This window comes from Peromyscus californicus, unplaced genomic scaffold (assembly GCF_007827085.1).
Source record: "Peromyscus californicus insignis strain IS unplaced genomic scaffold, ASM782708v3 Scaffold_5__1_contigs__length_169319896, whole genome shotgun sequence".
NCBI lineage: Eukaryota > Metazoa > Chordata > Mammalia > Rodentia > Cricetidae > Peromyscus > Peromyscus californicus.
This window is the reverse complement of record NW_026294573.1, coordinates 79941951-79965375: the sequence shown is the minus strand read 5'-3', so window position 1 is coordinate 79965375 and position 23425 is coordinate 79941951. Positions and strand designations below refer to the sequence as shown.

Here is a 23425-nt window from a genome sequence, read left to right as displayed (position 1 = left end):
TTTGCAACCGCCGCTTCCTCATTTGTGAAATAGCCTCAAAACAAGCTTGCTCCAAAGAGTAAAAGAGACGGCAAATGTAAAATATAATTTCCCTTGCTCCCAATTTTTCACAATTATACACAATGTGGCAAGAAATACCTTCATGAACAGAAATTTTTTTTTTCTTTCCCTTCCAGTGGGTTGGTTGTTTAGGATAAATTTCCCCAAAATGGATTACTGGGCTCAAGAGTAATTTTATTTTTATGACTATCAAAATCTCTTTCCAAATGGCCTTCAAAAAGATTGTAAAAATTTAGACTGCCCAGCCAACCATCTGGCCAGGTTTTTGGAGGGCATGGCCAGGACACACAGAAGTATGGGAACTCAGAAGGCTCAATCTATGCCATGCCACTCCACAAATCCCTGTGCCTGACAATTAGCAGTCAAAAGCCAAACTTGACTCCTGGACACTGCAAAGAGCCCATGTCATACAGGTAAGTCCACAAAGAGTGGCTGTGACCTCCTTCTGTGCACTCTAGGCTTGGCTACTTCCACCTGTCTGTATCCCACCAGGTTCTTGTTCCTCTGCCCTGCTCCCCACTGTCCCCACTCTAGCCTCACCTCCTTTTCATTTCTGCTTTTTTTTTCCTGTCACTCTGGTTCCACATGCCCCATCCTCATTATAATCTGTCTCTGTCTAGCTGTGCTATCTCCATTCATTTTATTAACAACTGCCATAGAATAACCTATTTGTTGAAGGCCTGATATGCCAGGCACTGTGTTCACCACAAGCTTATGAGATAAATATTGTTTCCCATTTTACAGAGTAAGCAATCAAAGCCTAGTGGTTCAGTATGTCATGCAGTTCCTCATTCAATCAACATATGCTTGTTAAAAGTCTACTATTTTATTAGGTTCAGTGTTGAGTACAAGACAGAAAAGTGATACATGTTAGCATGTATACAAATACATACATAATGACAAACAGCTGTAAGAGCCTAACTGAAAAAGACAGGGTGCTGACTGATTGCTAGAAGACAAAATAATGAACTGGGACACAGCACTAGGGATAACCTTTCTAAGCAGGTCAAATTAAAATTAAGACATGAAGGTCCAGACAACCAAGGAAAGGGAGACACAGTGTCCCAGGCCAGGGTGGAGCATCCATGAAGGCCCTGACACAGGAAGAAGCTGGGTGTGGTGGAGAAGAGCAGTTTGTGTGATGGAGCACTTTGTTCCACAGAGACAGGAACATGTTGAGCACCAAGCAACAAGGAACTGCCTATCACACTGGTCAGGACCTTGTGGGCCATGGCAAGAACTTAGGAATTTTATTTCAAGGACAAGGAAACACAAAAGGATCAGCAGAAAACAGAAACTGATATGCAGAACTTGGGGCAGTGTCTAGAAACCATCAGCTTAGGGCAGACTTCAGCAGGCTGGACATGATGCTAGGTTCTTCCTATACCAAGACTCAAAAAATGCTATGTAACTCTGAAATACCCCACTAGCTTCACTTTCACAGGAAGTTCTGGAAGCCATCTATAAAGGACCACCGGTCAGTAAGTTATCAAATGAGATCTAAAACCCAATTTTCATCACCTTAAAATCCATGCACATATCACAGTGATTCTGAAAGCTGACAGACTGTAGACATGGGGTAGAGGACAAGGGGGCTGCTCTCCAGTGACAAACGACCTGAAGCACAGGTATTACAGAGTAAATTTCAAGATACGAACCTTGCCAATCAGATTAGACACTCAAATCTGAGCAACTGCCTCAGCTGAGGCCAAGCTTTTCAACAAGTAGGAATAAGGGCTTTGACCTAAGAACTCCAGAATCTCTAATAGATCAGGCTGGGACATGATGCAGACCAGCTTTTCAGTCTCACCTACCCAGGTTTCTCCCAGTTCCTTGGAGAAGACACCAGTGGGAAGTCAATCCTACTCTAGGGTCTACTGTTGGCCTACATGTGATTTTGATTTAAAGCTTGGGGCATCCAGAACTCCCATTTCCAGTCATTTATCCCCCCCAAAAAGAAGTATGCAAATATAAAGACAATATGCACAAGGACAGTTACCACAGTCTCATATGTAACTTTGAGAAATGAGAAACCTGAAGGTCTAATAGGAGGCAATTAAGGTCCAACACACCCATTTGAACACTGGTCCCTCACTGATGCTTCCATGAGAACAACTGAAAGGGAAACTACTCATGCCACCCTCTGTCAAAAACCAGAGTTGAACTCTTCTATTCACACCAGATATGGGGTCTTCCTCATTCATCCACAATCATTTTTAAGGGACAATGTGCCTAGTCCAGGTACCAGTAGATAAACACAGGCCTTCACAAAATGCTGACTTCACCAGGTCCCGTTTGCTCCAAAGACCCTACTACACAACATCAAGAAAGCTCAAAATCAGGCTTCCAGTGAACTAAATAAGGCCTTCCATATGTACAGCTGACTTTATCATCAGTCAATACAGACAGTCAGTGACCAGGTACCAGTTTCAATACACAAAGGAAGGAGCCTAGTATTCACATTAGTGTTTGTACAACACTGTGAAACCCCAAGGAAGATCTTGTGCCATAAGGCTTGAGTTCAAAGGCTGAGTGAGTCCCTAGCCCTTTGGGCTTCCAGGCCCTGGCTTGTCAAATGACCAGAGCTCCTCTAGCTCTGCAGCTATGACCACACTCTTTACACATCTCTCTTATGCTCTGACTCAGGTCTCTGCATCTCTGGCCTCTATGATAAGACCTCACTCTCCACAGCTTCCCTCTTCACCCCATGTTTTGATTCCACTCTCCATATCTCTAAGCTCGTGATCTAACCTACTCTCCATCTCTTGCCTCCATGCTTGGACTCCACTCTGCATTCATCTCTTTCATGTCCTAGGGTCTGGCTCTGCTCTTTCCATACTAGACCCCTCAGGTCTCCTCTAACCTTATCACCTTGCCACCAATGTCCCCCTCAAAACTCTACTCCTTACATTCACAGAGTTGGGTAATCTTTTGAAAGCACAATTTCCGGTCATTTACTTCCCTTATCTATCACTGGTCCCCCTTTCTCCTTCAAGACAAAAGTCAGCAGTGCAAGAGTCCAGAACTGGACCTACTTCTAAGCTTTATTTCCTTGAGATAGCGTCATTTTGAGCAAAACATTCTCAGTTTCCTGGCTTTATTAACATGTTCTCTCAACACTACATGTGAATCTTTGTCTACATAGTATCTCCAAGCCCTCTTCCCTTGCCCAACCCCTACCTGTCTGTGATATCCACAGGCGACCACACAGTACCCTCTGCTTGTGCACTCACTGCATCACCAAACTGTCTTCCTATCCATCTTTCCAATCAGACCATAACAGGTAAACTTACCTGAGCAGAACCCAATGCAGATTCCCCAACCCCTGACAGACAACCTGGCTTGTCCTTGTGAAACTGTTTATTGAACAGATAAACTCTAAGCAAAACCACAAGCAGATCAATGCCTTCATAAATTCTAGTTAAACGCAACTGCTGCTGATCACACAGTAGTCACCTGAAACTAGAAGGAGAAAAGCAGGAGTTTCCTTTTTAACTCAAAATTATTCTGTCTCCCTCTAATATGCATGACACTTTAAATCTCGCTTTAGATGCCAAGTTCTTTTCCTATAAGCATCTCCCAGAAAGCTCAGAGTACCACCACAGAGATTGAAGCTACAAAATGTAGCTCAGGCCAAATGAAAAATTTCAGTGACTTATAAAGACCTGAAAGGGAGACAGTGAGAACAGTGTGGTCATTTCAATTTCAGCTGCAGAATTTGCTCTCGAAAATGCTACAATAAAAAATATTAATGCCATAAAAACCTAACAGCAGCCAAAGGACCACAGTCATAAAGAAAAAACATAAATTCTAAAACATATTGGCATAGAAAGCTCTCCCTCACCTTCAAGAAAAATGAGATTTTGGCCATCAAGAACAGTCTGAGCAAGAGAAACTTCAATCACAAGGCAGAGCTGAGAAAAATGACAGTAATAAGACAGTAAAGAGAAGGAGGGCCACCAGACACATGGGTGTACTCAATGATAGGACAGAGGCTTCATCCTCCTAACAGCCCACTGTAAAGGAGAGGAAATACAGGGAGGTCAAGAGGCTGGCCAAAAGTCACCAGCAAAAGGGGATCAACAGACATTCTATGTGGAGAAGTTGTGGTCCTTAGTAAGGTCCTCTGAGAACACCTTTGCTACATTACATCCCCAAGCCTCAGTATCTCTTATGTATCTTAAATAGGGCAGGATTCAGTATTCCTTTGGGTTCAAAAGGCAGATGCAAAGCCAAAATTATACAATGCTGCTAAATTTCCTCATCTGATAATGAAATTTAAAACTGTGTTCTTCAACAATAAATAATAACTCTTGATCTTGCAAAGATGCTTTAATATTAAAAGGACGTCTATAAAGAGATTCATACTGAAAGTGCCCAGCTCGGAGCCAGGGCCTAAACACCAGCTATTATTACTCTTATGATCAAATAAGAACAAGCATTTAACAGGAGAACATATTTTAATTATACATGATGTGGAACAATCAAATCTCATTCAGTTCAGGCCCCAGACCCCACAGCGTAACAGCGCATGTACAGCTGAAATTATAACAACTCAAAGCTCAAAAATTACTTGTTTCCATTAGAGATCTGACAAGTCATTTCTTCAATTGGTCACTGGTGGTTTGCAGATAACTATTAGCAGTAATGAGTATTCTAAATTAAATCCAGAGACAGCACCACTCTGTTCTGCAAAGACAACTGGGGAGAGAGAGGCCTAATTGCAGGCGTCCTTCTCTCTGTGTCCTCCATCTTCTCTTTGATAAATATCTCCTGTGTCTTGCATTGTATGGATTTCATTTGGTTACAAATGAAGAAGAGTTTAATTCTTCCCGTGATAAATGAGAGTGTTGAGCAGGTAACTTGTTAAAGAGAATTGGAATTGGGAAAGTAACCTTATTTTCCTGTTACTTGACAACAAGCCCCCTCTGCTAACAAATGAAAGGCACATTCACCAGCCATGAAATCTACAAAATGACAGGGAGGGACAATGCAGCAGAACAGTAATGCTAAGTGAGCTCAGGGGGTGGAGTTCTTGTTATACGGGCATCAGGACCTGAATTCAAATCCCCAGCACCCACTTAAAAAAAAAAAAAAAAAAAAAACCTGGGCAGCTCAGGAAGTGGAATTCTTGTTATACAGGCATCAGGATCTGAATTCAAATCCCTAGCACCCACTTAAAAAAATACAAACCTGGGCAGGGCCATGTATGCCTGCAAGCCCAGCACTGGAAGGGTCAGAGATGCTCTAAATTACTGCATTACCAATACTGACAAATCCTGTGATTTTGCTGGCTAGCCAGTCAGCCTGCCAGCCTAACTGCAAAAGCTTCTGGTTCAGTGAGAGATCCTGTCTCAAGGAAATAAGGCAGACAGTGACAGGAAAATAGCTGCCATCTTCCTCTGGCCTTTACACACACCCACACAGACATACACATTAGCATATTCACATGCATGCACTACATACACACACAACACACTCAAAAAATAGATTAAAATAAATCTTAAAAGAATATTCATTTTCTAAAAAAGTGAATTTGAATACCAGTTCTGCCTCTTATGATTTATTATATGACCATAAATCAGTCTCTCCTACTCTGAGAACTCCTTTGTAAAATACAGCTAAAATACCTCATGAGTTGTAGCAAGGACCAATGAGGGTTTATAAATCATGTACCTATGACATTGTCAGCTCCACTTCGCTGACCAGTGTGGCAACACTCTCATCTTCAAGACACCAGAAACAAACCAATTACCTGTCAGAACCTACCAGAACCTTTATGACAGACTGGTTGTGTGTACATGTTAACACCTCACAGAGAAGGCCCCAGGCAATGAAAGCCCCACCACAAGGCATACATCACCCTCCCACCCCCACCTCTGGCATTACTCAAACAGTTCTTGAGCAACAGTTCTCTCCTGCTCTGGCTACATGGTGGCAGCAGATATGAATTCTTAGAGCAGGGGAGGATTTGGTATCTTCACTTACATTTTCAAAGTCTTTCATGTTCCGGGCTCTGGTGGGAGAGACCTTTTCTTCTGACACGTTTGGGAGCACTATAGGAAGGCAAACCAGACAAAGAAAATCATTAGGGTATTCAGGCTGCCCAACATTCCTACTGGGGCTGAGAGCCCAGAAGAGAAAATCAGAAGAGAAAATCAGAAGAGAAAATCAGTGTACCTGCAGGCACTTCTTGCTTGTTGGCATTTACTGATTTGAGTCCAGAGAACACTCTAATGGCTACATTCTCAATACTGGCAAGTTACCTACATTGATCCCAATGTAGCCACATATGTCAAGGGATGAACTCAAAACTATATGGGGCATGTGATGAAGTAGACAGTCCTGACATGTACGTCCTCCTCCTCACATGTCAGTAACAGAGACAGAACCGGACTGACTTGACAGCAGAGTTGGCAAACTTTCTTAAAACACCAAAGACAATTTGGGACTAAAATCTGCCATGGCTACTCAACCTCTACTGCCACACAAGAAAAGCCTCCTAAAGCAACTCATAAACACAGAACCTATGTTCCAAGGAAAGTATCCTTCCCAAAGAAGGCAACGGCAGGAAACTCCAACTCTGCTGAGGAGTGAATACAGGCCTGGCTGGTACCCAGTCTCTCCAGAGCTTCCCTAATTGATTAAAACATTTACCACTCACCTGCCCTGCACCGAGCACCAGCCTGAGCTCTGGAGAACAATAGTAAAGGAGACAGTGATTCTACACCCAAGAGGTTCCCAGGCAAGTGGGCAAAACGGGAAAACAAACTATCATGACACTGATTAGTGTGTCAGAAAGACTGAACAATCAATCCACTCTCTGACAAAGCTGCACTGAAAGGTTGCTTCCTGCCAGGGCTTTCTGGGTCTGCCTACAACAAGAAACAAATACAGCCATCCTGGAGGGAGGAAAGAGACAAAACTGGGTGATCACTTACTATGCTAAAGGGTGATTTGGGACAGAGAAATGTAAAGTGAGAAGGCTAACCACTGCACTGCTGTTTGGAGGACTGAGTGAGAGCAACATGAAGAGATTCAGGCTCCCTCTGGCTGCCTCTCTGAGAACAGACTGTAAGGGGTCCAGCAGAGAAAGAATGGCAACAGCTAGAGGACAACTGGGATAACCCAGGCCAGAGTCCCAGGACTCCGGCCAGGATGGGATGAGTGAGAACGGGTGAGGATGTGTTTGATTCTGAATACTTGGAAAGAGGCCGACAGGAATAAGGAAAACAAATATAATGCTCAGAGGAGAGAGGACGGTAAGTAACCGGGGAAAGCAAAAGAAGGTAGAGAGCTTTGAGCTGAGCTCTCAACACAGCAAGCAGAGGCAGGCAGAGAGAGCAGAAGACCCCAGGCCAGGCAAGTGTGGACAGAGATAATGTGCAGGGTCCTGTGTCCCTAAGGGCACAGGGGTTTGTCTTCTGTCCTCAGTCGGTACTCGGCCACGTGTGTTGGAGAAGCTGATCCCATCATTCCCCTACCTCAGTCCCATGCCAAGACTCAGCTCCAGTGTCTTGGGCAACGCTCACCTGACTCCCTTCCTCCCCCATCCTTGTCACAGCACCTAACACATCTCTGTTCCTAACCTCGATCAAATGATTTATCAGAGTAACTTCGTGTCTATCTGTTCTCAGTCTGAAGGCAATGATATTCCAAGTTGAATCCCAATGCTTGGCCAGAGTCTGCCAAGAAGGCAAGTACATCCTGGGCTGATTTGAGGGCAGGCCTCACAGCTTTCTGCTCATCAAATTTTTGTTTCAAGTAAAAGTTAACAGGTCCCAAAGGAAAACCTAGGGATGGCTTATTATGTTATATCATTTCCTAGAAATAAACCTTCTCATTCTCATTCTGTCTGCTCCAAAAGCTTCTTTTTGCACTTATCTCCTGACTTTAGAGAAGAGAAAACAAGCACAAGTCAAAATACCTCTAAGATAGTTCAGCAATGCAAATTATTAGCATTACCCACACAGACATTTGGGATGGCACACACTTTTTCTAGAATGAAAATGATGAAGAACGCAAGACCCAGACTGAAGTCTCCCATAATCTAGCTTAAACATAACATGCTACCAACTTATTGAGCAACACCACCTACATTCTGAGCAGCTACTTCCTGAGACTAGACCCCAGCCCGCAGCCTGCTAGAAAGTCCTGGTACAATGAAATCCAGACAGCAACTCTCTTGGGCCTTAAGCATTCAGCAGTAGAAACCAACAGAACCGAGTGTCAGAGCTGGTACCAATTCAATGTCCAGCCTCCACATAGCTGTTTATTAACAGGAAGTAAACTCAAGTCTAAGGACATGGACTCTTCTAGTCCATGTTTATGTAGAAGGTTAAAAGCAAATCAGCACATGTGTACAAGATGCTGAGTGCCACTGTGGACCAGGCCAGGTGGGCTCTTGGCCCCAGAGCAATAGATGCTAAGTCCAGGCCTCAGATGCTCATGGTCTTAGCCTACTCCTGATTTTTTCTTGGTTTGCACGCTTACCTCCATTTCCCAAGCCAGCAGTGTCACTGATGCCATCCAGATCACTTGGCAGAATAGGGTGAAGGCCACTAGGAGAGAGCACAGTGGGATGAGAGATGATCTAGCACTTGATCAAAAGAGACCTGTAAGACAGCATGGACCTCATGTAACAGTCATTGGGTCATGGCCAAGAAGGACACAGTGCTGAGCTGCCCAGGGAGTAGTAAGCAGTGAACTTGAAGAATTCAGGCTTTAGGGCTGAGAGCCCTGCTCTGAGTTCCAGTTCTCATAGCTGAGTGACATTCATGGTGGACAGTCATTTAGCTATTTAACCTATAAGTTTGTACTAAGTGGAGGCACTATGCCAGTTAAAAGCCTCTTGGGTTTTTTATTTTATCTGTTAGACATCATCAACTGGTCATCACAATAAAAAATTAAACTTCTAGAAATTAGGCACTATGGTGGTTTGAATGAGAATAACCCCAGTAGGCTCATATATCTGAATACTTGGTCCCCAGTCAATGGAACTGCTTGGGAAGGATTAGGAGGTATGGCCTTATTGAAGGTATGTCACTTGGGGAAGGCTATGGGGCTTCAAAAGCCCATTCCACTCCCAGTTCCCCTCTCTCAGCCCAGTGATTGCTGTCTCATGACATATGCCCTCAGATACTGCTCCAGTGCCATGCCTGCCTGCCGCCATGCTTTCCACTATGACGGTCACAGATCTAACCTTGTAAAACGGTAAGTGCCAAATAAACTTATTTTTTTCTGTAAGCTGCCTTGGTCATGGTGTCTTATCACAGCAACAGAAAAGTTTATTAATACAGACACAAATTCAGACTTGAGGAACATCAAATAAAAATGCAAAAGTCATTGATCTACGACACTGTCATTGTCATATTGCCTAATGAAGTTCGGTGAGGATTTGGGGACAGTGACAGAAATCTAAACTACAACAGACACACCCCTGCAGTCTGTTCTAAGTCCTGTTTGCACCTCTCCCAGTCTCACAGCTTTTCCACTCCAATAGGAGAACACCAGCTATTTCAGAGAGCAACAGGCTTGGTAAAAAGTAATCAAGACACGTGGTGCCCAACAAGATGCCTGGCAGATTATGCTGCTTCCCCAACAAGAACAGAATATCACTGTCACCCTCACACACTCAGTGCTTTGCAATTTATAAAATATTTACACTTGTTCCAACTGCCCATTCCCTGAAGGTGCATGCATTTTCTAAAGGAAGGCCCTGAAGCAAAGTGAAGAACCAAGTCTAGAATCCAGGCCTTTTATGTCTGTGCTGTCAACTTGACACAGGCTAGAGTTACCCGAAACTAGGGAACCTCAATTGAGAAGATCCAACTGTATGGCACTTTCTTAATTAGTGATTAATGGGGGAGGGCCCAGTCCAATATGGGTGGTGCCAACCCTGGGCTGGTGGTCCCTGGTACTACAAGAAAGCAGGCTGAGGAAGCCATGAGGAACAAGCCAGTAATCAGCACTCCTCCAAGGCTTCTACATCAGCTCCCACCTCCAGTTTCCTGTCCTATGCAAGTTCCTGCCCTGACTTCCCTCAGTGATGGACTGTTACTTGAAAGTGTAAGTGAAATACGCCCTCCCCCACACCCAAGTTGCTATGGTCATGGTGTTTCATCACAGTAAAAGTTACTCTGACCAAGACAATGTCTAACACCTCCCTGATACAACATAAAAAGATTTAAAGAAAGCTCTACATGACTCCAGGGCAAACCTGTTTTCCTGCATCTAACTCCATGAACATGTCCCATCTCAGACAATTCCTGATCAACAAACTTTGAACCGAAACAAGAGCTTCAAGATGACACCAAGAAAAAACCTGGAAAAACAAAAATCCAACACCAAGAAAATGAGCACTTGAAGGCCAGCTATAAAAATAACTGGGGAAACCTAAGTAGAACATGTCTTCAATCATGACAAATCATATGTAAAGTCATTCTACATCTTTTTTAGAAAGGTGGTGAGCTACAAACACCTAACACCAAGAAAATATTCTGAAGAACCAAAAGTATCACTTGCAGGGAAATAAGATGTTTCCCTTCATCTTAATTTTCTACTTCTTCCAATAAGCATCACTAAAAGGACAAAGTCCATTTTCTAAACTGAATTTTAAAAACTAAAATCAAGTTCAGCCACCATCTTTTGAATGGGTGCTACTTTTTAAATGTTTTTTCTTCCTTCCTTTCCTTCCTTCCTTCCTTCCTTCCTTCCTTCCTTCCTTCCTTCCTTCCTTTCTTTCTTTCTTCGTTCTTTCTTTTTCTTTCTTTCTTTCTAAATGAAAACACAGGTCTCCAAAAGTAAAGGTAGAAAGCCTACACTGGCATGATTTCACTTCCCACACTTTGCACATCCTCACTATTCTGGCCTCCTAATGCCAGGGGTAGGGATGATGCAGAATGAATGAGAAGAGGAAGGGTCTTCTGGTCCTCAGCACAGGCCATGGCCACTATTCTTTACTGAATGAATGGACAAACATTCATAAAATGCTGAGCACCTACCATGTGTTAAAAGGGTGGGCCTTGGGCACCAGGAGGAAGGGCACTTCTCTACCTCATCCTCCTGTCTTATTTTATTCCCTCTCTAGAGAAGCCATCTCTTTCTGTGCTTCTATTTGCCAGAAAAAATTATCCTTGTACACTAGAAGACACAAAGGAGACTAAGCTTTTCACTGGCAGTGCCATCAGAGCTGGGGCAGAACTGGACACCACCCTGAAAAAACAACTGAATGAACAAATTCACTATTGTTTGTCTCTGAACTTTCTTTTTCACTGTATGACATGAATTTTAATTAGAGAAGTAATGCATAAAGATAAAAATCATATATACCTAAAGCTCTTTCTCACTAGCGATTCCCAACCCAGTTACTTAAGAGGAAACCACTGACTTCAGAAACAAGGTGCCTGCTGGCCTTCTCCTGGGCATTTATATGCAGAGAATCATAGTTTTATTTTTTGGTTTAAAAGAAGACAAATGGCTGGGGAGATGGCTCAGTGGGCAAAGTGTTCATTGTACAAGCATAAATAGCTCAGTTTGGATACCAAGAACCCATGTAAAAGCCGGGTGTAATGGCACATACCTGTAACGCCATCACTGGTAGGGATGGTGCTAAAATATGCAAATGGGGGCTTGCTGATCAGCCAGTCTAGCCAAAATATGCAAGCTCCAGGTTCAATGAGCAACTCTGTCTCAAAAACCAAGGTGGGGAGCAATAGGTAGAGGAAGATGCATGAAGGGACACAAAAGGATGGACACACACACATACACACATACATACACACACACACACACACACACACAAACACACACACACACACACACACACTGCAATCACAGTGTGTGATACTCTACACCACCCTTCTTTTAGCTACAGATTCGTGCTGTGGGATGTTCTGTATGGCAAATGTGTTCCTGATTAGTCAATAAATAAAACACTGAGTGGCCATTGGCTAGGCAGGAAGTGTAGGTGGGACAAGGAGGAGAATAAAGCTGGGAAGTGGAAGGCTGAGAGAGAGACACTGCCAGCCGCCAGGATGACAAACAGCATATGAAGATGCCGGTAAGCCACAAGCCACGTGGCAAGGTATAGATTAATAGAAATGGATTAATTTAAGCTGTAAGAACAGTTAGCAAGAAGCCTGCCACGGCCATACAGTTTGTAACCAATATAAGTCTCTGTGTTTACTTGGTTGGGTCTGAGCGGCTGTGGGACTGGCAGGTGAGAGAGATTTGCCCTGACCATGGGCCAGGCAGGAAAACTCCGGCTACAGATTCATCCTAAAGTTTTGGTGACTATACACATGGGTCTGTGTCCACATTTGTAACCCTACCAAGCATTCTGCAGCAGTAATTTTCAAACATTACTGGCAATGATCCATAAAAGAATTCCGTAATGCCTGAAACTGTCTCTGTTCTGTCCTACTTTTAAAGGTCTGGCTGTAACCTAGGAAGCTGACTTTTAAGAGCCAGCAGTGGGTTGCAAACAGTCTGAAAGACGCTTTTGAAAGGATGTGTATTTACCCAATCCCCTGCTAACAGGAATTCAACTTGTTTCCAAGCAGTTCTTTTAAAAACCATGCTGTATGAATATCTGTACACTGGTCCCATTGTGTACATGTATGAGGATGCCTCTAGAGCAGATATGAAGAAGTGAAATTGCCAAGCTGAAATAATTCACATTTTTTTAAACTGACATGTCAGCAAAGAAAACATACAAATGGTTAAGAAGCACATGAAAAGATATATATATACTATCATCAGGCACTAAACGATCAATTCTTTTTTTTTTTTTTTTTTTTTTTTTCCGAGACAGGGTTTCTCTGTGTAGCTTTGCGCTTTTACTGGAACTCGCTTTGGAGACCAGGCTGGCCTCGAACTCACAGAGATCCACCTGCCTCTGCCTCCCAAGTGCTAGGATTAAAGGCGTGCGCCACCACCGCCCGGCTCTAAACGATCAATTCTACAGTGACGTATCATATCACACCTGCAATGATTGCTCAAGTCAAAAAGCCAATGAAAGTGCTAGTGAAGTACAAAAAACCCAGAACCTGCAAGACGTTGCTGGTAAGAGAGACAAACGATGCCCCATCTTTGGAACTGTGTTCTGTAGTCCCTCAAATAATAAGCACAGAGTTCCCATACAGCCTGGCAGTTCTAGTTCTGGGTGGAACCCAACATCAGTGAAAACTCACATCCACATAAAACTCATATCCAAATAAAGGTTCTTAACAGTATTCATAATGGACAAAAAAAAAAAATCCATTGACATGAACAAAACATGGTACACAGTACAACAAGACTATTATTTGACACAAAAGGGAAAAAAGTAGTGATGCATGCAGCCATGTGGGTCTCACAAAAGAATGTGTACTGTAAGGTACCTTATATGTAAACAGACAATACTATGAGTAAAAATATTGATTGTGGGCAAGGGAGCCTGATGTGGGGACAAGGTGACAACAGAAAAATGAGGAAGGATTGCCAGGGGACACGGGTTTATTTTCAAATAATGAAAATGTGCTATACTTGGATTATGGTGATGTTGGCACATCATTTACACTCTGTAGTTTACTTTAAATGGGGAAGCTTTACTTCTTCATGTATGTGCACCTGTTCATGTTTGAGGCACATGGCAGTGTGGGTGGTGCATGCACAAGAGTGTGCAGACATAGCTGGAGGTGAGAGGCTAACCTGGAGCCCATTCCTCAGGAGCCACCTGCCTTGGCTGTTTTGTTTTGTTTGAAACAGGGTCTTTTTCCTTGGGCCTAGGGTTTGCAGATTGGGCTAACCTGGCTAATTTACCATGCCTAGGGATCCTCTGATCTCAGCCTCTCTAGTACACAACACCATGCCAAGCATTTTATATATGGGTTCTGAGGATCAAACTCAGACTCTTTACTAACTGAGGAACCACCATTCTCCTCAAGCCTCACCGCCCACGAATACCCTGGATCCAAGCTAGCCCTCCCACTACCATCAAGCCCTCATCTGATTTCACCCTCACGTCCTCTTTTCAGAGCCTTTCTCCTGGTACAAATCAAATTGTGCATATGGCTAAACATTTCCTTCCAGTCTGCTCCTACCAAGGCGGCAAGCACTTAATGGACATGTGCTAGAGCAACCCGTGATTCAATAAGCTTGCGTTCAGGCCCCAGGACACTCCCAGCTGAGCACAGACAGACTCTTGGCGTGTAAACAAAGAGATGAACTGAGGGCTGCAGTGTTGAGGATCCTGTATAGCCAACAGTGTGCGTGGTGGTATGAGTTAAGAACACAAGCTGAGTTCACATCTTCTCCAGTATGTGCCAGGTGCTTCCTATGTGCACTCTTTCTTACTTCATCCACACAGCCACCAATAAGTTTATCAACAAAGGGAAACTGAGGCTTGGAAGGGAAGTGACTTATTCAAAGCAGCATAACTAGTAAGTGGCTGAAAGAGGGTTTATACTGTCCTCTGTGCTGTCATACTGACTGCCAAGCACAGGGTTTTTCTACATAAAAAAAATGTAAAAGTCTTAACTGGACCAGGGTCCCTGGGTCCAAATTACACAGGGATATTAAAGCTGTTTGAAACACGAACAAGGATTAGGTTCGGAGCAAATAGTGTACCCTGACCTAATGAAACAAAAGTTCACAGACAAACTGGGCTCAGTATAGGCTATGAATGTGGAGCTTGCAAATTACCAAGAGAAGAGTGCTCAGAAAGCAACATATTAAAATGGAAAGGTATGATTTTATCACAGGAACTCTTTTCTCCTGTTGTGGTCACCTAATGGAGACCCATCCCTCCCACAATATTTCTGATACTCTTGAAGGGCCAGTGAGTGCAGTGCCAGAAGATCTGCAAGGGCCTCTGAATACTCAGTTTGGTTAGTTCAACTAGCCACAAGGCAGACAGGCTTTGGAGTCAGGAAGCTTGGATTTAAGTCCTGATTCATCGTGGACTTTTCATGTGACCCCATTTCAACTCTCTGAGCTTCAGAGGTCCCACAGGTAACAGGGGGACAAAAGCAGCCCCTCAGAGAATAATTTTTCACTCAGTGGTTTAGTAAATGCCACTCTGCTCCTATTGTGTACCAGACACTCACTAGGCCAAGAAGTGGGGTTACAAAGATGAACAAAACTAGTTCCTGTTCTAAAATAGGTCTCCATCTCATCTGGTGACCATATGTTAACAGCCAACACCCGTACTGTCCAATACACAAACCATTAACTATAACTTGAAATGCAGTTTGTCCAAACTGAGAAGGAATTTAAGTGTAAAAAGTCATACCATATGTCAAAGATTGCAAAGTGTAAAATACCTCATCAACAAGTTTTCCTATAGATTTTGCTAAAATTACGTACAGAAATATTAAACTAAATAAAGTGTGTTATTAATTCACCTGCTGCCAATGGTGCTGCTGCTCTGTGATTAAGCATTTGCTGAGCACGTGTGAGGCCCTGAGTTCAACCTCCAGCACCACAAAGAAAGGAATTTCACTTCCTTTTTTTTCTTTTTTTAATTGTGACTACCAGAAAGTTTTTGTTATTGTTGCTGTTGTTTTGGCTTTTTGGAATAGGGTTTCTCTGTGTAGCCCTCGCTGTCCTGGAACTTGCTCTGTAAACCAGGCTAGCCTTGAACTCTGAGATCCACCTGCCTTTGCCTCCCGAGTGCTAGAATTAAAGGTGAACACCACCACACCTGGCTTATAAGGCAGTTTTTAATTAAATACACACCACAGGTTGTATTTCTATTAAACAGTGCTGATGACTGTTGACACGGTTCAGACAGTGACAGGCAAGGGTATCTGGAACAGTACAGATAGCCCCGGCAAAGGTGGGAATATCAGTGAGTGTTTCCTAGCAGTGGTACAGGAATGTTAATAAGGCAAAAGGTGAAGGAAGGGCAAATGAGCAAGAAATAACAAAGCAAGATCATGCCTGACACAGAGTTTGGCAGTCAGGCATAGGGCAAAAAGCTTGAGGAAGAGACAGGGTTGGGAACCAGAGAGAGAGGGGAGGCTAGAAAGGTAGATGCAGCAGGCTATGAAGAAAGTTGGAAGCCACATTACAGAATTTCATCCTGAAGCTGGCAATTGCCTAGAGGGCCTAGAATGGGTTAAGAGGTGAATTACCAGAAATGAATGTAGCATCTGTCCTGTCAGGGCTGGGAGAGGAAGGAAAGGAGTGTATTAGCAGATCCATTGAGTTAGACCCTGGGCTAGTTTAGTTCTCATGCCAACAAACCATTCCAAACGTCCAAAGTAATCTAATTCCTGGTCCCAAAGGCTTTGGAAAGAAGACACAACTTGTAGCAGTGGTAGTGATGGTAACACAGATCATCCTTTTCAACACTGTCGTGTGTCAGCTCTACACTTGCCAAGAGAACTGCTGGCCAGCCATTGTTTCTTTCATTCTTATCTAATAATGTGAGTGCATAGGTGCGTATTACCATTAGCCCATTTTACAGAGCAGAAGTCAATTTATAGGCTGGACTTAAATCCAATTCTGTCCCTCTCCAGCCAAGGCTCTTAATTCCTGCACTGATGCCTCTGTCCTGGGTGGCTACTGTGTGACCCCATAAGCAAAGTCTAAAATAACAACTACACTCCCCATAATGAATGCAAACCCCCAAACAATACTGAATCACCAAGTGCCCTAGGGTCCTGGTCCCAACCAGCCCCTACAAACAGAAATCCCAATTAGCCCCACTTCCTCCCACTCTTTCAAAAAGTCCCTTACCTATCCTACACATTCTCTCAAAGTATGTTCCAGAATCCCATAAACGAATGTGAAGCTGGCTGGACACCCCCAGGTCCCAGCACACACGGGTAGCAGCCGGGACCATTCTCAATTAAACCGAAGGCCTTGGGAGAGAGAACCACCATCAATACAAACCCCAGCCCAGTTACCACGAACCCTAAGGCCAGGGACACACCTGCAGCGGCTGAGGCTCCCAGGCAGGGTGACGTCCAATTCCATCCCCGAGTCCATCACCAACACAGAGATGGTGGCAGCGGTGTCTGCGGCGGCGGCGGCGCCACTGGTTCCCCAAGCTGTCGCGACGCGCTGGGTTCCCCAGGTCCCGCCCCTTCGAACCTACTTCTTGTTCTCAGTCTAGCGGCGCCGCTGGAATTCAAACCGCAGCCGCCGCCATCTTTCCCTCGCCTCTTCCTACGGAAACAAGGCGGGGTCAGCAGGCACGCGCGGTGAAGCCGCCCTGCACAGGCCTGGAACCGGGCAGGGAATACCGGGCAGGGAAAGCGTGAGTAGGCGCCATCTTAACTCAGGGCAGAAACTCCTCCTTTGAACCCGTTATACTAAGAAGAGAGAGGCTAGCCGCCATTTTTTTTGTGTGTGAGGGCACTGGGGCCGAAGCCAAGACAGGGGCCATATTTGTTGAGGGTGAAAGTCCGCCCTAGTCAGTTAATTTAAGCGGGAGGTGTTTCTAATTCTAGCTCATAGTTTCTAATTCTGTTTGCTGTTTTATAATCATGACTCCACACTCGCGCCTTGGTTCTTTTACCCTAAAGTCTTCTGCCTTATGTTGAAACTCAGATAATTGAGTTCTGCCTCGATTTAGAAAAATGCCACCTGTGGAGCACTGGTATAAACAATAATTTAGTTTGAGTTTGAAGCCTCATACCTATAAAGGGGTCAGCCATACTTCAGTGAATTTTGTTACCATTAGGACTCATGCACCAACAATCAGTAAACTGAGACTCAGAGAGAAGAAATGACTTGTCCAAAGTAATATACAAGTTTACTATCCACTAAAACCAGATCCTTAACTCCTGGCATCAAGATCGGGGTTTCTCTGGAACCATGTTTTAACCTTGTACAGAATGAAGATATTCTGAGAGGAGCCACTCTGTGCCCTCCCAGATAATGGTCCTGACAAAATTGGAATTTCAGCTACTCCTACCTTGGAGCCCCTCCCACTCTCAGGAGTTTTTCCTCACTTTTCCTTAATAAATCTACGCCGCAGTGAGAGGAATGGGAAGGGAAGGGAAGGGAGGGAGGGAGGGAGGAGAGAAAAAGGGAGGGGGAGAGAGAGGGAGGGAAGGAGAGGATGCATCAGTGTGGAACGGTGGTCGCTAGTAGCAAAGCAGATTGTCCTGCGGTTTTTTTGACTGGGCACTGTACAGTTACAAGGCTCTTTGTACTTGGGCACCACAAGCTCCAGACTTGTAGGGTGAGACTTTTACCTGCTATATTCTGTGGTCCTGAGGGAACGAGTGGGTGCCTTTGACGGACAAGCTCAAGTGCTCAATCTGAGAGAGTGGGGCTAGTACCTATCCAATAAGGTTTTTGTGAGGATGACCTGAGATATCTTTAGGAATTCTGTCAATAGTAATTCTATATGTGCACATGTTCATACTCATTCTCATTCCCCAGTAACCCCAAACATTCTTTCTTTACAAACCGGCAAGAGTCAGAGCTGTAATTTGAGCCCAGATGCCTCTGAACTCCAATGCCCTAAATGGTTCAGAAAGGCCATATTCCCCAAGTGTTCAGTTCTTTTTCCATCTTAGAACTTACAATTCAGACATGAGATCTGTGATTGCTGGAGGAGAAGGTGTCATTATCTTCCGTGGTAAGTTGCACATACTCCAGTGAATAACCCCCCATCCATGCTCATACAAGCAACCCTAATTAAACTCAGCAGGGAGAAGAAGGACCTGAAAGTAGGAAAGAGACTAGTTGGAAAGAACAGAGTTATCAGGAGTGCATAGGGACAAGAGAATGTAATGGAAGGTGATGAATATGATCATTACAAACTGTATACATGTATGAAATGTAAAAACAAACAGAAATCAAAGAAAGACATGAAGTCTAGTGTAGATAGCACAGTACTTAGATTCTATAATCACCAGACTCTATTCTTTAAGCAAACGTCTCCAGGTGGCTGTGATAGGATTGCAGGACTGGAATTGTGGATGCCTAGATTCTAACTACTACTTGTTCTGTGACCTCTTCCCCTTTCAGTGCTTTGGTTTTCCCACATTCAAAATTGAGTAGAGAACTATAAAGAACCTATAGGAAGTTCCCATTAGGATTAATCCCGTGTCCTATTTAGTAATACCATGTTTGTGGATTATGAGCTTAACCTTTGGTGAACCTGAAAACTGAAAATAGAATCCGTTATACAAAGGAAAAACTATATCGGAAGTTGTTTTTCCTGCTACTGTAGCATATTCATGGTTAGAGACAGAGAGACCATTGCCCTGTTTTTCTCATTGTGGTTTTTCTTTCTGCCAAGCCCAGAAGTGACATCACTCCCATCAGCTGTCTGGGCTATCTGGAGCCATCTCCTTGACAACAGCCATCCAGCCACAAAGACAGCATTATTACTTCTTTGGACCAGGGCATTCTGCGTGGCTGGAAGTGGTTTGTGTCCAGATGCTTTTGATTTGGCAGGAACCCTCTGAAGTTGTAGCAGCTCAAGACAGTGGAGTTGCTATTACTAACAACAAGAATAACTTTTTACGGATTACAACATTCACATTGTTCTTTGTACTAGTCTATTTTTCCTTCCTGACACTAGTAAGCAGACTAGGATGATTGTCCCCACCACCCATACAGATGAGCAACACTACAGTTTGGATCCAAAGTTCCACAAATCAAAATGTGGTCACAAGCTGTGATGCTATTAGAAGATGGTGGACCATGAGAACTTGTTTGTAAGTTCTAGCAGGGGAGCCCAACTTCTCATATGCCCTTGATGGAAGAATAGTTCTCCTCCATCAGGGAAGGTTGTCATCTTCAGTAGAGCCTGGAGGTTCTGGAAGGACACACATAAAGCAGTGAGAGAGGAAGGGGGCACTAGCCTAGCCAGCCAAATCAACCCTGGTGATGAACTAAGTGACAGAAGCCACAGCCATATCCTTTTAGGTCCCTATTAGAAGATGGTGCAATCTTTAAGAGGTAGGTCTACTTTAAGGAAGGCAGGTCATTGGAGGCATGCACTTGAAGGGGATAAGAGGATTCTGATTTCTCCCTTCTTCCTCAATGTTTGCTTCTTGGCTGCTAGGAGGTGAACAGCAACTCTGCCATGTGCTCCCATCATGCTGTACTGTACTACCACCACAGTGGGGCTAAATAATTATGAACTAGTGCCTCAGAAACCATCAATCAAAATACACCTTTCTTCTTTACAAGCTGGTTATCTCAAGCAGCTTTCTCTCACTGTGAACAAAGTTTTAACAGAAGAAAACTCTATTCAGTGAGGAAAAAGAGATTTGTCAAAGGCCATATGTCGTTTCTCAGCTTTTCGTTTTAGCAACAATTTCAGACTTTGAAAAAATATTGCAAAAGAAGTATAAGAAAGCTAAGTATGGTGATACACAACTATAATCCTAGCACTTAGGAGGCTAAAGAAGGAGGATCATAAGTTTGAGGCCAACATGGGCTATATATTTTGAGGTGAGAGAGACCCAACCTCAAAAGTGTGCGTGTGTGTGTGTGTGTGTGTGTGTGTGTGTGTGTGTGTGTGAATTCATCATGTTTACCTTTACCCAGCTCCTGAAAATATTCATGTCTTATACAACCATAATACAGCTGTTGTCAAAGACAAGGGGAAAAAAAGAAGTTTTACTGATACAATACAATTTGCTACAGGCTTATGTTGTGTGATATTTTACTTGTGTTCTGACAAATAAAGCCTGCTTGGAGTCAGGATCTCTCAATTAGAAGAGGAGATAGTTCATCTAACAGTGTGATCATTCAATCTAAACTAATTTATAAGACTAACAGATGCTTTTCATTTGATCAGATTAGGGTTAGGGCAGGGTTTTGTTTTTGTCTTTCCAGAAAAATGAAGGCATCCAAAGAAGGAATCTGAAGATCACTGGACAATTGAGACATCTGGAGAAAAAGGACATATCCAGAGAAAATGTCCCCCCAAAAAGCGTAAATTGGCCTGTTGTTATATTACATTTCCAACAGGATAAAATTCCATAAATCTTCTCAAATGTTTGTTTCTGCTGTTCTCTACAGACATGTAATACAAATGGTCTTTTTATAGTCCCAGTTCAATTAAAAATTAAAGCTGACTTTGGAGTTGGAGCATGGCTCTCTTCTTCTCTAAACTCAAGCATGATTGTTAAAAAGAAAATCCAAAATCTCTGTCTCATGCAAGAAGAGCCACCTGATATGGGACAGGAAAAAAAAAAAAAAAAAAAAAAAAACTTAAAGTGTAGGCAGAAGTTTCTCTCCTGCCTGCCAGTTCCCAAATACCTGGCAACTGCTTCTTAGATAATTGCCTCCGAGGCTTAATATTGCTTATAAATGCTCAACTGGTAGCTCAGGCTTATTACTAACTAGCTCTTATGCTTAAATTAACCCATAACTCTTCTCTATGTTTAGCCACATGGCTTGGTACCGTGTCTCAAAATAACATCTTGCTTCCTCTGTGTCTGGCTGGAAACTCCTGACTCTGAGTTTCTTCTTCCCAGAATTCTTCTAGTTTGGTTGTCCTGCCTATAGTTCCTGCCTGGCTACTGGCCAATCAGCATTTTATTAAACCAATTCGAGTGACAAATCTTTACAGTGTACAAGAGCATTATCCTACAGCATTAAGGGATTATTCTATCGCCATTAATGTCATAGTCCTTTGGTTTTATTTTGACTCTTTAAAATTTTTCTTAAGGTATAAATATTATCTCAAATTTTATAAGATTAATATTTATCTTTTAAACTTTTTGTCATGATATTAATGATCATATAGAGTACTAACTAATTCTAGAAAAAAGCTTCATCTAGCTTCCTATACATAATTCAGGTTTGACTCTATCACATAACTAGGGATTAAGTTTTTGTATTCTGGATGTACATAATAAATTACGGTCCTTTAACCAATTTGAGATCTGCTGCATATGACAATTAAAATGTTTAAATTTTCTACAGTGAACCATGACCATGCCTAACAGTAACCTTGGAAGTCTCCAAAAGAAAGAAAGGGCCTCACAATGATGATTCCACCTGGACTGTGGTAATGCCACTAAGCTGACAAACACCACTCAAAAATCAGCTTTGGACTACAAATTACTCAGGACAGTTTCAGGGTGGCTAGCTGAAATGGTCCAGCCTCATAGACTACTCTAGCTAGGACTTGAAATAAGCCCTGGACTTTCCCATTACACAGAGCCTGGACAACAAATGATACAGCTAGTGCTCCCAAGACTTGACAATTATCCCAATTTTTTTCAGGGCCCCCTAAAGATGCCATCACCCCCAGATAGCAGGAAGTAATTTTAAGAACACAATGCCCACATTCCTAAGGGTAGGATGGGCAGTTTTTGTTCATTCAGTGGGTTATAGATATTTGTCATTGTTTAAGGGGGGTTGGTTACAAGTTGTTATTGATAATGGTCAGAAAGAAATCTGAACAAAAGAGATTAGATTCAGAGATCTTGTTCTGAAAAAAAAAGGGGGATATAGAAATGATAGAATAAAAGGATAGATTATTGAATCTACTTTTAAACCAAAAAAGCAACTCCTAGTCTTAAATATTTTACATTGATATGGGTTTTTGTATATGGATAAAAATTTGAGGTTATTTTTGTTATACTGTATATATGTTTCTATTCTTGCTTAAGATATTTGTGTATATTGATGCAAATTTAAGGTTATTTTTGTTAAAACATAAATTACAGGTGTTTCTATTCTTGTTCAAGGTATTGTACCTATACATCTTATTTAAAAATGTAACATAAATTTCTAGTGCCTGAAAGCTATTATTTCAAACTATTTAGGATAATAAGGAAACACAGGTTACTAGTTAGTCACCTATTACAATCAAACTTGTAGCCATGTTAGGTATATTTTCAAGGTCAAACAGATATTTTAGATAGACAGGTGGTCTTCAAATACTTCAGAGATCTACAGAATATGGCATTAAAGATGTTTTAATAACATAAGCTTCTTTTTTTTAATGACAATGAGATATGTCTGCTTCTGGCAGCACCAATCTACTTCAGAGAAGATGATAAGCATCAAAGAACCTCCATATTGAGTTTACTTTCTTTGTGGCAAAAGCTAGCCACTGGGCAAGAAAGTGCCCTTGCCTTGACTGCTGACAGTATGCTGTCCAAATTGGACAAGCAGGACACACAAAAAAAGTGACTGCTGAACTTTGCCAAGACAAGGTGGGATATTCCTTCACAGAAAAGTCTGTCAGATATTCTAGGCCTGCAGGCCAAAGATGGATACCGCAACATCACAGAGGAAACTTGGGTGACTGTCCAGGCAGCCAGCTGTTTCTATTATTTCTTAGTTTTGGAAGTTCTTTGCTTTGCACTTCCTGCTTACTCCAGTAATATTATATCCTTCCCAGGTCTCTGATGGAGTTGAAGACTAGATAGTTATAGTTTTCCTTGTT

At 42.8% G+C, this 23425-nt stretch overlaps 1 protein-coding gene across 5 annotated transcripts in view; it reads right to left on the bottom strand.

The window, feature by feature from the left end:
* The window catches only part of Cdk5rap2 (CDK5 regulatory subunit associated protein 2), a 191474-nt gene extending 174259 nt beyond the window's left edge, over positions 1-17215 (bottom strand). For 4 of the 5 annotated variants that reach the window (XM_052716613.1, XM_052716615.1, XM_052716614.1 and 1 more), the window contains exons 1-3: positions 16982-17215; positions 8554-8621; positions 6049-6116 (exon numbers count right to left, since the gene is read on the bottom strand). In XM_052716613.1, the coding sequence (XP_052572573.1) occupies positions 6049-6116; positions 8554-8621; positions 16982-17037 (192 nt within the window). In that variant the 5' untranslated portion in view covers positions 17038-17215. Of the gene's footprint in view, positions 1-6048; positions 6117-8553; positions 8622-16981 lie in introns of those variants that run through there. The other variant, XM_052716617.1, reaches the window with a different exon arrangement.
* Between the last annotated feature and the right edge of the window lie 6210 nt (positions 17216-23425).